We start from the raw sequence: 18,337 nt of genomic DNA on the forward strand, positions 1-18,337 counted from the left end.
TCACCCTCAATCTCCTGATTGTATCAAGCTCTGTCTAAACCAAGGAGATTAGAAATACCTAAAGGGATAATTTAAAACTGAGAAATACAGAAAAAAAAGAATATCTGAGTAAAAATTCAGAAAAAAAAACACACACCTGATGCAAGCAGAGAGTGGAAGGGAGAATGGTTGCTAAAGGACATGGAGAAAAACTGACAACATTTAGAAAGAGGATAAATATAATAGACAATACAGGAACCGTGTTGTGTCACGAGTGGTACTCAACTAAACATTTTCTAGAACTGAAAGAAGACATCCTTATAAACTAATACAAATACACACAGACAGACAGACACACACACACACACACACATATACAGAGAGAGAGAGAGAGAGAAAGAGAGAGAGAGGGAGAGAGGGAGAGAAACAGTGAAAGAACTCATTTACAACTGGCAGCAACAATTCATTATGTGATAAAGATTCACTAATGGATCAAGCTGTCAATTTCGTGTAATAGAAGTATTATAGACTCATGCCAGGTGCTGGTGACTTCAGGTCTGTAATCCTAGCTAATCAGAAAACTGAGATTTGAGGCTCATGGTTGAAAGCCAACCCAGTCAGGAAGGTTCATGAAATCCTTATCTCCAATTCATCACCAAAAAACAGAAGTAGGGCTGTAGTGCCAAGTGGTAGAGAGGTAGCCTTGAGTAAAACAGCTCAGGAACAGTGCCTAAACCCTGATTTCAAGCCCTACAACTGACAAAAATAAATAAAAAATGTATATAAAACTATGGAGCAAAGAAGTTTTCATTGTAGATTTGCAAGTTAGTATCGCTGTCCCTTGGGTGAATTATTTATCCTCTGTTGCTACATATTCTTTACTATAAAAATTTAAATTATGTTATCCACCTCATAATACTGGTTTGAGAATTAAAGGAGACACAGAATGTAAAATGCTTAGTTTATTAAATATTCCAAAATGAAAAGCTAATGAAAATTTACCTGATAAAATTTATTTAATTAGGCCTGTAGTTCAGGGAAATTCTAAACACAAATAGTATAATTTAATCATTTTAAATTTAGTAGGTCTTAATGTTATGTTGCAGTTTTTGCAAGGCAAGAACACTGGTACTAACCCAGAACAGCCAACTAGTCAATGACATACCGTATGTAACTTAGGAACAAATTCTTTAGAAAATTATTACATTGAATAATTAATAACTATGACATTTCAATTTAATTTTAATTTTCTTTTTGGTCCTGGTTGTATATAGAAGGTTATGCCATGCTAATCAGATGGTGTACTGCCATAGATCTGTGCAGTTATTTATTGTAGTGTTTATCACAACAAAAAGAGGGAGGCTATAATTATGAAAACAAAATAAATGTTTTAGTTTACTAACATCTGCTAATGAGGCAATAATGAATGATAAAGACTATGTTTATCAAAGACAATTCATAAGTCAGAAATTGCTTACTAGTGGAATAGCTCATAACAATGTTAACACATTAACTTGAAAACCCTTAGAGATTTCATGGTGAGGTTTGGAATAAATGACGCAGAGCAACTTGGAGTTTTTCTGATTATCCTACACATCAATATCATTTTCTATTTATGCCAATAAATTTTAAAAGTTGCCAAGTAGTGATATCATTAACTTCCAATACGTACGATATATTTAAAATCTATGTACAGATAGTTCTGTCGATTCCATGACAATTTTGCCAATGTCATTTTATAATTAAAAGATCACTAGAAAATGATGAGTTCAAGAAGAAAGGGCTGGTAGAACTCTTCAGGAGTGCCAAGTCCAAAAATGCATAAAGATGAGCCTAGGGGCTAGGAATGTGACTTAGCAGTAGAGTGCTTGCCTAGCCTAACGTATGAAGCCCTGGTTTTGATTCCTCAGTACCACATAAACAGAAATAGTCCCAAATGTCACTGTGTCTCAAGTGGTAGAGTGTTAGCCTTGAGCCAAAAGAAGCCAGGGCCAGTGCTCAGACCTTGAGTTCAAACCCCAGGACTGGCAAAAAAGAAAAACAGGGGATAAAAAAGACTTTTGATCCTATTCAAACAAAATAGGTTTGTTGTATACCCTCTCAGGATGTCACGTTTAAATTAACAGGCATATTCTTCAAAATACTAAGCCATATTTTTACATGATTAGTCAAAGAAATATAACAATATAGCTTGCCAAATAGAACTGAAAAATAAAAGAAAGGAAAACTGCAAAGGAAATTCAGCATAGTTCTAGAAGCAAGAAAAGCAATAGGAAATAAATGAGAGCTTGGGCACAAAGTGTATATTTTGGGAAAACTGTACAAACACAGTTGAATCATAATGTATTTGTACACACTAGGGAAAATAACCATTTTATTTTATATGAATCTTTATAGGCTAACTTTCAAAGAGGTAATTCTAAAGTGAGATGCATACAGAGATTTCAATTCACATATTTTATTGATTATAATTATATATGTGTACAGAAGACACATTTGGAAAAATGTTTGCTATTTCTCTATATAGACTTTAATCATAATACTTTGATCCTTTATTACTATTTATTTGTGCTAATCTTTGGAATTGAATTCAGGGTCTGGGTTCTGTCCTAGATATTTATTTGTTTGTTGCTCAAGGCTAGCACTCTGTCATCTGACCCACAGCTCCACTTTTGGCATTATTAATGGCTACCTGGAAGATAAGAATTCCATGCCCTGCCTGGCTTTGAACTATGATCTTCAGATCTAAGACTCCTGAGTAGGCATAAACATTGCTACCTGGCCTGATAACGTCTTGTTTTTTCTTTTTGTTGTTGTTGTTGTTTTGTTTTGTGCCAGTCTGGGGCTTGAATTCAGGGCCTGGGCACTCTACCAGGGCTTTTTTTGCTCAAAGCTAGCACTCTGTCATTTGACCCACAGCACCACTTTCTGGTCTTTCTTTTTATGTGGTACTGAGGAGTTGAACCCAGGGTTGCATGCATGTTAGGCAAGAACTCTACCACTAAGCCACATTCTCAGCCCTGATAGCTCCTTTTTAAAATGTAATTAATTTATTTTAGTTTTGTTAACTCTAAGCATTGTACTAAGGAGTTTCTGTGAGTTGTTTTACATGGTCTATCTTGAATATTAATTTACAATTTTTGTTAAGAGTTTTCAATAATTACTCCTTTGTCAAACAGGCTTAATTCCATAGGCAGCACAAAACAAATCCACTATGAGAAACTCACTGTTTATCTTCAGCTCACAATCAGAAAAAATCTTCAATATTCTCATTTCAAATGAATAGCACCATGTAAAGAGCTTATTAAAATCAGAATTATTTTGTCATTTGTTTCTTTTGTGGTATGTGGATTGAACACAAGGTCTATACATGCTAGGCAAGCATTTTTCCAATAAGCTACATCTGAAATCAAGAATATGTTTCTATTTACATAACTAAGCAACTTGCCCCTCCCATTTTCTTCCTATCTTATTCTTTCTCTTTAGTTTCTTTACTAGTATACTGCACATCTACTAGAGCAAAATTTTTACCCATGTCTCAATGATTTGTTAAGAATTCATATAAAATATTATTCTCCACAATCTCTACAAATATTACAGACTAGTTCTATAAATGTAGAACATATTTATTTTTGTGACATTTCACAGTCTATCCATGACCTGTGGGATAGGTTGTACATTTCACAATTCCAAATTATAGCATTATACTATTCAAATACTAACATATATATAGGAGCTCCTAACAGCTATGATCAGTTGTGTCATTCCTATACATGTAACAGTTTTTAAATGTCTTGTTCCAAAAGAATAATTCTAAAATAGAAAGTTAGGTTCTATCTGACATTTCCTGTAAACAGAATTAGTAAACAAATGTTCAATGGAACACTTTCTTTTCTACCAATGAAATGTCTCCAGAATTAACTGTATTTATCATTTCTTCTTAAAAATACCTCTTGTCTAGTAATTTATTACCCCACACTTTGCTTTACACCAGATTTCACAAAGTACATTTTATACAGTATTAAGAGACAGAATATAAATAAGAATCTTTAGTTACATAAAATTGGCAGTTACTGCATCCAATAAAGTTAGGTTCTTTCTTTATTGTAAACTACCCAAAGCTTCTATATATCAATAAGATTGAGAATAAAAAAATTGCTGCTTTTATGCTAGAACAGGTATATTCCAATAATTTCATAAGGGCTCATGAAATATAAACTTCCTATCTTTTCTTTGTTTAGAAAGGAAAAGGAAAATAAAAGATACAGAAAGAAATAACATCATTTAGGTTACTATGTATCTTAGGCTTTGGAATAAAGAGAAGAGAAGGTATTTGTGCAAGGGGTTAAAAATGTGCACTCTAATATGTTTAAATATCTCATACCTTCTGATTTTGTTTGCTTTCATTGATTTTTAAAATAAAAAAATTAACATTCCTTTATTGTGACTGTTTTCTCACTCTATACTTTTCCAGAAACTGCTTCCAAAGGGAATGGTGCCTTTATGAAAAAAAAAAAAAACCCACTATCTACCTCCACATATACAGAACAATAATCTGGAGCTGGAAAATTCAGCAATATAGGTTTTGTGTACATGCATGAGGATGTTTTGCATTGACTTGATGATTTTGTGTCACTAGTGCACTTTAAGGGTTAAGAGTAGGAAATTACAATGCTGCATAATAAAAACAGTCTCAGACAAATCACATAGGTAAATCTGTTAACAAACATAAAGTCTTTTTTAAATTGAAAGATAACTTTTCATTTTTGATTGATTTTAATACTGAGTTTTAGAATTGCAACTAGTGAAGTAAAAGAATTAACTATGTTTTGTTCAAAAACTTATCACTATTTCAGAAAACAATGCTACCAACAATAGCATTTGTTATATTTGTAGTATTGACTTGGACAAATTTGATGGTAGCTATCACATTCAGTCATTACATGTATCTGACTACTCCATTTTGTCTTGCAATAAAGTCTGATATAAAGCACTTATATAATGAATATTACTGTATCTCATTTTCTTTTGTACATTATTTATTTCATATTTTAAAATTATATTTATAAGCCAGGTGCTGGTGGCACACGTAAGCAATCCTGATATTTATGAGGCTGAGATCCAAGGATAGTGGCAGAAAAGTCTACGTGGCTGCAGCACAAGTTGTAGAGTGCTAGACTTAAGCACAAAAGCTCAGGTACAGCAGCCAGTCCCAGAGTTGAAAACCAAGGGCTGAACATATATATATATATATATATATATATATATATATATATATATATATATATATACCATCTATATATATATGGTGTGTGTTCTATAATTTTTTATTTTCATTTCATATTATTTTTTTCTTACTGTAGGATAATAAAGAAGCCATTCTAAAATATTTGTGATATAAAGAGCACTGGAATGCCAGGTGAGGTTAAAATGGTCATAGGGCTGAAAATTACTAAGGCAAACATAACAGTAATTTCCTGATTTTAAAAGGTGGCTTAGGCTCAGAGCCTCTTTTACACTCAGCTTCTAAGTTTCTATCCCCCTGAGGAAACACACCTTTACCATGTCTTGGCTTTCTACCTTTGCACAGACCCTGCATGATCTCAGATTACCTCACAACCTACTGTAAGTGATAAAAAATACTTGGACCTCAAAGGAACATATTACACAGTCACTGCTACCAGAACACTTCATGAGCCCAGTGAATCTGGCAGCTTCCACAGTGGTGAGGTCACCTCCACCCTCTATACTGATATGGAACTCTGTTATATATTACCCCACATTTAGTAACAGAATTTTTCAAAAACACTTACCTCAGTAGTAGTTCCAATGTCCCCAGATGGGCTGCATGTGCTAGTATCCGGAGGAGCTGTACCTACACTGCTTCGAATGGGAGAACTAGGGACAGGCCCTGGCACTGTCTCTGGGTAGACAGAAGATGGGCTGAGATTGCTTTTCTTCTGAATTTTATTCCAGACCTTATTCATGGTATCAGCTAGTTCATAAAAGAGTTGGACCTGAGCACAAAAGAAAAGTTTTCAACTTCTAGTCACAATTTGCTAAAATGTAAAGATAAGAAAATTCAACTGAAAATAAAAGCATCTGCAAAACAACTACCAATGTATTACTGTTGATTCATTCATACATTCAATCTGTCTCATACACACAGTATGATATTTTATAATTAGCCAATCATTTCCATGAATTAAAGCAATGGTATTAAATACCACTTATTAAGATATGAATCATGAAACAAATACAAACATATGTCATACTCAGGACAGAATAAAAATGAGAAAACAAATATATATCACAAAACGTAATTAATTATAAATTATGGAATGACTATTATCCACATTTCTGAATAATTTCTACATTGAAACACTATAATTTTCTGAGTTACAAACTGGATTTTACAATTGGCAAAATAAATTGCAAAAAAATGATATAACATAGAATTGGAAAAGGAAAAGGTTACATGTGAGACTTTTTTAATAGATAAACAACACAGCTAACTCCTCTGGGATTTGTCCTTTCAATATTCAGAGAAAAAATTATTTCACTTGCACATTGTTTGCTGAGTTCTAAGATATTTATATAAGATTTCATAAATAAACATTAATCATGGAATTTGTATGACAACATATTGTCATATACTGTATAAAACAAGCCCAGGGAAAAATGCAAACATAATATATAAGCAAATCCACAGCTGGATACCATATTCTGTTCACCATTTTTTTAAAAAGTGAAATTCTTATATTTATAAGAAGTTTCAGCTCCAGGACACATCCACATGATGAAGCTGGCTTCTTATGTGGGCAGAACAGATGCATAAAAAAACTACTGTCAATCTTTATTTGATATAAAACAGTACTTGGGTTTAGAGTATTCTCCTGTTTTTTGAGTAATGAAGTTGTAAAGTCTCAGGTTATATGTATTTTTCTTTAAAATAATCTAAAGTCTAGAGAATGCTAAAAACACACACACAACTTCTAAGCAGAATTTTGGTTCAACATTTCTTCCCCTTCATAATGATAACTTTCACAGTAAAAAGAAACAAATTTGCTGCAAAAAATATTTTAATATTTTTTCTTAAAAGTACTTAGAATATGGAGAGTGTAAACCAAAGAGTACAAGTTCTACATATACCTAAGATGCTATTTTCTTGTTGCTACTTTTATTTTAACTTTAAAAAGCTGCATATGAATGTCAAGTATATTTTCTATAAAGTGCTAATAAGCAAACTAAGACATAAATCTTAAACATATTTTTATTTTCAAAGAAGTAGCTAAGAGAAAACTCAGGTTTTGTCTCTCTCCTCAAAAAAGTTACACAAATATTTGACGATAAGTATTTATGACTCAACATTCAAATGAAATTGAAACACTCATCCAGACAAAGCCATGATCTTAGAATGTGTAAAATTTTAAAACCTAACCATTGCAGTTATTAGCAAGGATATAGAACAACTTAACTCTCATTCTCCTCAGATGACAACATAAAATTTTTACTTTGATAGTTTAGGAAAAGGCCAGTTATATCCATCACATCATTCAGACATTCTCCTCCCCTTCCTGTGAAAAGCACTGTGCATAGAAAGGCGTGTATATAAATGTTTGTAACAGCAATAAGTGACAGGTGGAGATAGAGCCCTAATGATATCCTATTCTGCCCAGCATCATTTAAGGCTAGTTGCAACAATCTTGGGCAGTGATTCACTTCAGCAGTAGAGATTCTGTAGCAGGTTATGTTTTGGTCCTACCCAGGATGGCACTGGGATGTGAACCCCAGATGTGACACAGATTAATAGCATTGGTGGCCACTAGCATACATGGGGACAAGTGGGATAGGTGTGTTAGCAGTGAAGATAAAGAAAGCTGAATATTGTTGAAATATATTTGCAACTAGGAAAATGAAGCAAGGAAATCTGTTGGGGGTGCTACCTTTTAGGGTGAGAGGAGCAGAAAGTGTGCTATAGTGGGATTAAATTGCTTGAAATACAGTGTAAACATGTGTGAAGATTTAAGAATAAAAATTCCCCTGTGTAATTGACATGTCAATAATATACTTTAAAAAAGACAAATCCTTAAAGCAAAAATTACAATAAGCCAACTTAATATCATGGCACTTCTATCATAAATGCAGCAGAAATTTAAGAATAAATCTAATGAACAAAGGAATTGCAGAGATTAAAGACAGGTTATTTGAAAATGCGTAGCTGGAGGATTAAAAAAACAGAAAGAATAAAAGTAATCAAGGAATCCTTACATGAACTTTGCAGTAGTGGTTTAAAATAACAAATATTAATGTTAATGAGGTTTGAGGGAGCAGTTAGAAGGACACTGTTGTACAAAGCCTTATCCAAGAAGACAGTAACACAAAACTCTCCAAATCCAGAGAAGGATGTAAATAACTGTGTTCAAGGATGTCTACTGTCACCAGCAAGATGTAAAAAAAGCTCTACATCAAGATGTATAGTCAAACTCTCAAGGATTAATAATAGACCACAAAGGTAAGGAAAAAAAGGTAACACTCTAAGAGTGCTCCCAAGGTGAGCAAATGCAGCCAATATATTCATTGTACATTATGAAAATTATAACTTGAGGTTAGAAAAGGGAGAGGAAAGTGGGGGAGAATGATGGAAGGGGTAGCACTGATCAAGATGCACTGTATACAATTGTAACTTCTTTGTACAACCACAAAATAATGCTAACAAAAACAACAATAAGAATAGTGTTCCAATTTTCCCAAGAGCATATTTGTCAGTAGAAACCTTAAAGACCAGAACAGAATAGCATAAAATTTCTTTAGAGGAAAGAAGGAAAAGACTGCCATCAATACCTCACAAAGCTATAATTCAGAAAGGAATAAGAGATAAAGACATTTCCAGAGAAATAAACAGTAAGAGACTGCATCTGTACTGGAAAAAGTATTTTTAAAATGATAAATTCTTCTGAGCCAAATAAACATAAATGAATAAGAACAAACCATCAGAAAGCTATCAAGGAACTATAATTCTACAAATTAAGAATGTTTAAATATTAAATATAGTATATAAAATACTCATGTTATATATATTTTCATATATTAGCTCCAATACATAAAACAAGCATTAATAGGTGTAAAGGAGAGAAAAATACTGGTACAGTAATATTAAGGAACTTAAGTACACCACTTTCAGCAATGGACAGATTTTCAGTCAGCAAATCTATAGAGAAACAACAGAGTTTAATTACTCTCAAGAATAAATGCATCTAACAAACATCTATATAATATTCCATCCAACAACTGCAGAATATACATTCTTTCAATAGCACATAGAATGTTCTCCAAGATAGAAACAGTTAAAAGTATCTTTTCAGACTAAGATAAAGCAAAACTGGAAATCAATAACCCAAACTTTGGAATATATATAAACAAATGAATTAAACATTTGCTATTGAACAACCAATAGAAGAAAGAAGAAATCAAGAAGGCAATTAAAATATTTCTGGAAATGAGTATGAAAACTTGACAGACTAAAATCTATAGAATATACATACACACGCAAGATGAAAAGGGAATTATTTTAGCAATCACAATTCTGTATCAAACATATTAAACAAACAACCTATCAAATGTATCTCAAGGAAGAAAAAAAAAACCAAGAAGAAAACAAACAGAAAAGCAGTAATAGGAAAACAATAACAATTATAGTAGAAGAGTAGAGAAGTCATTCTATGAGTTCAATATTACTCTGATATAAAATACAACAACAAAAAAAGAAAGCTAAAGGGCAATGTATGAACATAAGTGCAAAAGTTTTCAAATGAATACTAGCATACTGAATACAAGAGCAGACTGGTACCATTATTTACTATGATTGACTGGGATACATCTCACGGATGTAAGGAAAGTCCAATATATGCAAATCAATAACTGAGATTCATTACATCAAGAGAATGAAAAATAAAACCTATACAATTATGTTAATACATGAAGAAAAGCATTTTATCAAACAACACACCTCAACAAAACTGAACAAATCAAATCTAGAAGAAACACTTCAATCTAATAAAGGCTGTATATAAATCAAAAGCTAGTATCCTAAGAACAAAGAAAAAAATGAAGGTTATTGCGTATAGAATGAAAAAAAGGTGTATTCATTTTCACCACTTTTATTCAGCAGAGCACAGGAAGTCCTAGCAAAAGCAATCAAACATTCCAAATCACAAAGAAAAAAAAAGAATTCAAACACATACTGAAATGACATAGTTTTTATAGAAAAGAAATCCTGAAGTCTCTACTAATACAGTATCAGAACTAATAACCAAATTCAAAAAACTTGCAGGATACAAAATCTATACACAGAAATCAGTAGTATTGCTATAACCACCAGTCAGTTACTTGAAATAGGAATTAAACCCATCTATAATAATAATTAAAAATGAAATATCTCTACAACAAAAACTATAAAAGCTTCTGGAAGAAACTGAACACACACACATAAACAAGATACCATGTAATCAAGAATAAGAAAAATCACTATTCAAATTTCCACTATCCAAAGCAACCTATATATTCAGTGCAATCCTCATCAAAATATCAATGACATTTTTCACTGAAATGGAAGAAATAATCCTAAATAAGTATGAAGCCACAGTCACAAAAAAGAACACAAAATTCAAAAACAAAAATACTCTGACCAGCTGAAGCTATCTTCAGGGAAAAAAAAGAAAAAAGCAAGAGTCATTATACTACCTGATTTAAAAATATATTATACAACAGTAACCAAAATACAATAATTGTATTAGTATAGAAACAGAAACAGAGAACAATGGAAACTAGAAGAAAACACACGTCTATAGTTTTTAAAAGGTACCAAGAAAGTACAAAAGAGAAAGAACAAATCTTTCTGAATAAATGGTGCTGGGAAAATTGGATGTCTACATGCTCAAAAATGAAACTAGACACTCTTAGCCCTAACCATCTACCAAAAAAAAAAAAAAAAAAAGAATGGGTTAAAGACTGCAGCTCTATCTGTTTAATATCTGCATTGACTTGCTGCTTACTCTATGTACTACCTTATCATATTCTGTTTCTGTATTTAAATTTCCACTTTCTATAAAGATTTTCTTTATAATCTCATTTTAATTTGCTTACCTGTTATAACCTTATTACTATATAAAGTCATATTCTAATATACAAGGGATAGGATTTCAACATAACTTTTTTTGCAAGGAAGATAATACAACCCATAAATTTCAATTCCTTTAGGAAATACTTTAAAGCAACTATTACGAATAACACAGAGTAATCTAGGAGATGGTAAATCAACTTATAATTACTCTCTTCTCTACCACTATGAGTCATAATAAAATGACCATTAAATGGAACCATTTAATATTATTCAAAAGTGTTTACTAATGATTCTAAAAGAATGCCTTGTAATTGAGGATATCCTATTAAGTTTCTGGGACAGTGTTGTTTTAACAGCTGCCTTGTTTTATTATATACGTTTTTAACATTGACCCTTACTAACACACTAGATAATTCAATCTTTTCAAAGTAAACAAAATCATGTAGAAGTTAAACCAAACTGTATGGTATGTGGTAGATGGAGTGGACCAAGAGAAAAAGAGGAGGAAAATAGTCTTAGTAAGTATGCACTGTAAAATATTCAGTGATGATAGAAATTACCTAAAAATACTCTAAAAACTAGCTGATAACTAATAAAAATGGAATTGAGATTTATGGATGTTAACTCACAAGATACAGTAATATTCTAAAAAGAGTTGTTTTTAAAATATAACTTTAAATAGTTCCAACAGTGATTATGTGAAAAATATAGTACAACCTACCTGAGTTCAATGAAGAAATTTACAAAATTTATATGACTAATAATTTTCACAAACCCAAGTTAACCTAAGTGGTATTAGAATATAAATTTGAAAAATAAAATATGATTGGCCTATTGCAACTGAAATCATATGGATTTGTGATGCCATATACAGTGGCATAAATTTTTTTTTCTTAAACTATTTCAGGATAGAGAAAGGAGTTCTGGAAATCTAATCGAAATTTGTACTTGATCACTTCAATAAGACCATTCTAGTTTAACAGTAAAATGTTCTTCTTGGTTTAAAAACATCACATCTGGGGGCTGGGGATATAGCCTAGTGGCAAGAGTGCCTGCCTCGGATACACGAGGCCCTAGGTTCGATTCCCCAGCACCACATATACAGAAAACGGCCAGAAGCGGCGCTGTGGCTCAAGTGGCGGAGTGCTAGCCTTGAGCGGGAAGAAGCCAGGGACAGTGCTCAGGCCCTGAGTCCAAGGCCCAGGACTGGCAAAAAAAAAAAAAAAAAAAAAAAAAAAAAACATCACATCTGCTGCTGATTTCATGCCATTATCCAATAGAAGCATTTGTTCTAAAAGATTTCAGAAAGATTTATATTACAAAATTGGAAAGACTTCCAAAACAGTTCTTAGTTTCACCACTCTGACTTTGATAGTCCAGTTAACATACAAATTAGAGTACTTAATAGAAGCGGCACTATCCAAAAAGAAAAAAACAACAACAGGATGACAATGGTTTTTGAAATATATTACTTTCTGTACAGAAAATATATTGAACAGTATACCCAAAGGATACATCTAAGGAAAAAAATCAAATAAAGCTTCTTTCAAAAAATAAAATACATTACTTAACATTCCTTTCATAAGCCAAATGTACCAACCTGGGGATTTGAGCATTTTATCTCTAGTGATTCTAGGTCAACATGGAGACAGACAACAAATGAATGTCTCACATCAGGTCCTGTAGGAAGTAGTTTCTGAGATGTAACAGCTAGGGTAGAGGTACAGCCCATAGGTTCCACAAGGCAAAGTGTCACTTGTTTTCCAAGAAGAGTATATATGCTGAAATGATGTAAGTTGATGGTCCAAGGAAAAGCATCACCTGATAAGGGATAAAAGGAGAGCAGAAAATCAGAAAACAAAAGTACAGTTAACTGTTACATCACAGTAAATTATCTATTATCTATAATACAAAATATTTAATACTGCACCATAAACAAAGAGACTATCTAGAGACCAAAGTACCCAATAATGTACATGTTCCTTAAAGTCAATTATTTATATTTATTTTTACACTTACAATATATTTCAATTTCAATAATTATATACATTACAATGAATACATGAATAAAAATTAGATTTTAAATGGAAAATATAAGTAGGAGTTTTCATATGCTCTTCCCTCCTACTATTGGTCTGAACAATGTAAATAGAGGCATAAGAACCATATCATGGAGACCAATGAAAATGGATTTAATTAGGAAAATTCAACTTCTCATGGAAAGTGACTTGATTTGGCTTTTGTATGAAAAATAAGAATAAACAACTGACTACATTCTGTTGTACAACCAGCATTTGAATTATATGCTTACTTAAAACAGAGGTTTCTGGGTTCTAATTCATCTTTACTTATCTTTTCTGTTATTAAAACCTACAATATGTTCCAACATACCTCCCTAAGTGATTCTTATGTCTAATGTGATTTTTTTCTAATAAATACACTTAACAAATTTAGCACTCATAATTTTCAGTATTAAAAGCAAAGTAGCTTTCATTCTTTGATATTTTTAATCTGTCACCAATTTATCTAAATGTGAGTTTATAAGTTATAATGTAAGTTTCTAAGATAAAATTTCTTAGTTTTTATTATGCTTAACAAAGTAATATAGTAAAATAATTTCTAAAATCTCAGTTATGGGCTAGTGAAGTTGTCACACAATCCTGGATTCTAAGTAGATACAGATCAGACAACTGTGGTAAAACGTTGGTCTGGGCAAAAGCAGGATACCCTATCTAAAACACTAAAGGCATTACAAATACAAGGTCCTTAATTCAATCCTCAGTGTCATCAAAATAAGTCTACTTTCATTAGAATATTTTAAAATGCATATTATTTGATGTCATTTTGCTGAGACTACTTTCCTATCATACTAGTTTGCCTTCGACATTCAACCGGCACATGTCAGTACAAATAGGATAGCACACAGTTCTTTTCAAATAATTTAATTGTTTAAAATAAAGAACACTGGTTTATTTTCTTATCAGAGAAGATCTCAATGACACAGAAATAATTTAGTAAGTTAAACATATAAATGAGAGAATGTTAAAAACAATCATAAATGCAACTGCCATTCACAATAAATTATTAATATTTTGCTATGTTTTTACTTTCTGGGTAGTGAAGTGTCCAAACAAAATTAAGGACAGGTTCACGGTATTCTTAAACTTTCATTTTTTAACCACTAAAGAAAAAATATCAAGTGAGAATGTTAAAACTATGACACTATAGATTCCACTGTATAGTAGATGATCCTAAGTGTGAACATTCAAAAAATCCTCACCAAATAGTAAAATTATAAAATAATAAACATTCAAATTGTCTCTTCCACATACAATAAGTCTTGTCAAGAAACAATGAGAAATCAAAAGTAATAAGTGTCAGGACGATGATACATCTCTTGCCTTGCTCATAAAATATCTTGCCAACAAGAAATAATCAAGCAAAGTATCTATTCAAGCTGAAAGGCTAGAACAAAGTCTTTCAAGGAAACGGCCTTCATAAACAAGCCAGAGCATCAATACTTGTGTCAGATAAAACAGATTTCAAATTAAAATTGGTCAAAAGAGACAAAAAAGAACATTTCATATTAATAAGGAAAACTCTATCTGGAAAACATAAGAGCTCCAAAACTCATCAAATACTAATTGGTCTTAAAACACACATAGATCCAAACAATTACACACTACTGTTACCATTGAATAAATCATCTAAGCAAAAACTTAGCAAAGAAACTGTGGAGTTAAATAATTGCATTGACCAGCTGGACCTAACAGACATCTACTGAATATTCTACCTGGCAGTATTATAATACACATTCTTCTCAGAAGCCCATAGAATATTCTCCAAACAGACCATATGCTAGGTTGCAAAGCAAATCTCTGCAAATTCAAGAAAACCAAAATTACTCTTTGTATTCTGTCAGACCACAATGGGATAAAATTAGATCTCCACACCAAACACCGTCACAGAAAACTCTCAAACACATGCAAACTGAAAAGTGCACTGCTGAATGAACAGTAAGTCATGGAAGAGATAAGAAGGGAAATCCAAACATTTTTGAAATTCAATGTAAACAAACATAACACATACCAGAACCCCTGGGACACAGCTAAGGCAGTACTAGAGGAAAGTTTGTATCTATGAGGATCTACATAAACAAATTAGAAAAATCTCAAATTAAAACTCTAATGCTGCATCTCAAGCATCTAGTAAAACAAGAAAAACCCAAACCCCAAACCAATAGATGGGAAGCAATAACAAAAATTAGATAAAAAATAAATGAATTAAAGACAAAGAGTCAGCAAAACAAAATGTTGATTCTCTGAAAATATTTTAAAAATTGACAGGTCCTTAGCAAACCTGATTAAGAAAAGAAATCACCTGGCCAAATAAAATTAGAAAAAACAAAGGGGGGGGAGATATCATAACAGATACAAGCAAAATTCAGAATATTTTAAGGAAAGACTTTGCACACCTAGTTGACACCAATAAATTGGAGAATCTGGCAGAAATGGATACATTCTCTGAGAACATATATACCTAAACTGAGCCAAGAAGACAAACCAATTAAATGGATCCATAACTAGTAATGAAATTGAAATGGCAATAAAAGCCCAGGACCTGATGGATTTACAGCTGAATTTTATAAGGTCTTAAAGGAGAACATCAATACTCCTCACACTCTTCAATGAACCAAATATGAAGCAAGCATTACACTTATCCCAGATCGGACCCCAATGAAAATTAGAGCTATAGCACTATTTCTTAGATTAAAGATACAAAGCTTTTCAGTAAAATATTGGCCAAGAGAATTCAACTGTGAACCCATGGGATTCACTCAAGGATGCAAAGCTGGTTCAACATATATAAATTGACAAATGAAATGCAACACACCAACACAAAGACAAGACCCAATATCCTTTTAGAATAAAAGCTTTAGAGAACTGTTTTCTCCTAGAGATCATTTGGGTACTAATAAAATGAAGTATAATGGGACTGCACAAAATTATCAAAACAAGCAGATGGCCTCAGACATCAGACTAAACATAGCAAAAGCATACAAGTCTGTTCTCTAACAAATGATTTTGGTCCACAGGCTGCACAATCCATTGATCCTTAAAAAAAAAACAATGTCAGCATGTTATACGTTCTAACAATAAGGGAGGAGAAAGACAGGCTTCTCAAATCATTCTCTGGAAATCCTGAAGATGAATTTTCCTAATGTGCACAAACCTATGCAGCATTTTATTGAGAGGATGACACAGAAACCAAATGGACAATACTTAATGTACACTGTCTTTCATTAGTTACTAATCATGCAAAATTACTTAATATAAGGTTGGCCAATATATAGAGTAGCATAAAAGTACAAAAGACTGATAATCGCAATAGATTATAAAAGTATTTGACAAAATTTTAAAGCAACTCATGATAAAAACTATTCATAATCTACTAATAGAATGAATCATTTCCCCAAGTAATGCATATCATCTATGAAAAATCCACAGTACTATAACTTGAATATGTGTGTGTGTGTGTGTGTGTGTGTGTGTGTGTGTGTGTGTGTTTTACTACGAATTGAATTCAGGACTGCCTTTAGATCTCTAGATTTGTCTGACATTCTACTACTTGAGCCAACCACTAGCACAGCTTTTTGCTGGCTATTCTGGAATACTAACTACTGATTATTCTAAGGCAGAGCTAAGAGGAAAGTTCCTATCTATAGGCATCTACATAAACAAACTAGAGAAATCTCCAATTAAATCTCTAATGATGCATCACAAACTCCTAGAAAAACAAGAACAAGACAAACTCAAAGCCAGTAGATGGGAAGACATAACAAAAATTAGATACAAGAAAATATCTGTAAAAGACATCTGATAAAAAATTATTATCTAAGCCAGGTACAGATGGCTCACAATTATAATCTTAGATACTCAAGAAGCTGAGATCTAAGGACTGAAGCCAGTCAGGGCAGGAAAGTCTTTGAGGCTCTCTAATTGATAAGTCAGAAGTAGAACTATGGCTCCAGCCTTAGGCCCTGAGTTCAAGACTTAGTACTAGTATTAGTACAAATAAAGAAAAAAACATGTTATCCAAAATCTATGAACTCCTATAACTCAACAGCTATAAGAGAAACAATCCCATAGAAAATGGACAAAAGAAGCCGGGCACCAGTGGCTCATGCCTGTAATCCTAGCTACTCAGGAAGCTGAGATCTGAGAATCACAGTTCAAAGCCAGCCCAAGCAGGAGAGCCCATGAGAGTCTTATCTCTAATTAATCACAGAAAAATCTGGAAGTAACATTGTTGCTCAAGTGGTAGAACACTAGCCATGAGCAAAAAGGAGCTCAGGGATAGCACCCAGGCCCAGACGTCGAGCCCCATGACTGGCAAAAATAAAAGAACAAAAGACTAAAGTCACCTTACCAAAGAAAGAAGACTTATGAAGACTTGTTTAACATTATACATCATTGAGAAATGCAAACTGAAGTGAGGTATCATTATACATTTCTTAGGAAATCTAAAGCTCCAACACCAATGAATGCTGGGGATAATGAAGACCAATAGAAGTTTTCTTTCATTGCTGGTAGGAATTCAAAATTGTATATTGAAGACAGTTTAGTGGTTTCTTATACTACACTCAATAGTTACACATCCTGGTATTTTTCTAAGAGTTGGAAACATAGCCCACACAAAAACAGGTACATGGGCATTTATAGCAGCTTTATTCATAATTTCTAAAACTTGCAAGCAACCAAGTTGTGTCTTAGCAGGTGGATGAGAAACTGTCCAAAGCAATCAGGCTATGTATGATATGATTGCAACTATATGACATCTAGGAAGGGTAAAGCTGAGAAGACAGAGAAAGGATCCATATATGCCAGAAGCTACATAGCGGTTGAGACAGAGGGAAGAGTAGGAGGAGCATACAGAATTTTTTTTCCACTGCTATACTTTTTTTTAACCCTTTCTCCCTTGAGCTCTATACACTCCCCCTCCCAACCCTCCCAAAGATACACATGTGAATACAAAATACATGCATGCATACAGAATTTTTAAGTTAATAAAAGTTAACATTAAAATTTCATTATATATATATAAATTTGTCTTTATTTCTCTAAACTCAAAATGTCTATCACCACATGAGAATTCTGGGGATATGGCCTAGTGGCAAGAGTGCTTGTCTCGAATACATGAGGCCCTGGGTTCAATTCCCCAGCACCACATATATAG

General features: G+C 32.7%; 1 protein-coding gene across 8 annotated transcripts in view; it reads right to left on the reverse strand.

The window, feature by feature from the left end:
- The window catches only part of Vps13b (vacuolar protein sorting 13 homolog B), a 535,466-nt gene that overhangs the window by 280,910 nt on the left and 236,219 nt on the right, over positions 1–18,337 (reverse strand). For all 8 annotated transcript variants that reach the window (XM_048359303.1, XM_048359299.1, XM_048359305.1 and 5 more), the window contains exons 24-25: positions 12,702–12,922; positions 5,793–5,996 (exon numbers count right to left, since the gene is read on the reverse strand). In XM_048359303.1, the coding sequence (XP_048215260.1) occupies positions 5,793–5,996; positions 12,702–12,922 (425 nt within the window). The remainder of the gene's footprint in view (positions 1–5,792; positions 5,997–12,701; positions 12,923–18,337) is intronic.

Source organism: Perognathus longimembris, chromosome 12 (assembly GCF_023159225.1).
Source record: "Perognathus longimembris pacificus isolate PPM17 chromosome 12, ASM2315922v1, whole genome shotgun sequence".
In the NCBI taxonomy this organism is placed as follows: domain Eukaryota; kingdom Metazoa; phylum Chordata; class Mammalia; order Rodentia; family Heteromyidae; genus Perognathus; species Perognathus longimembris.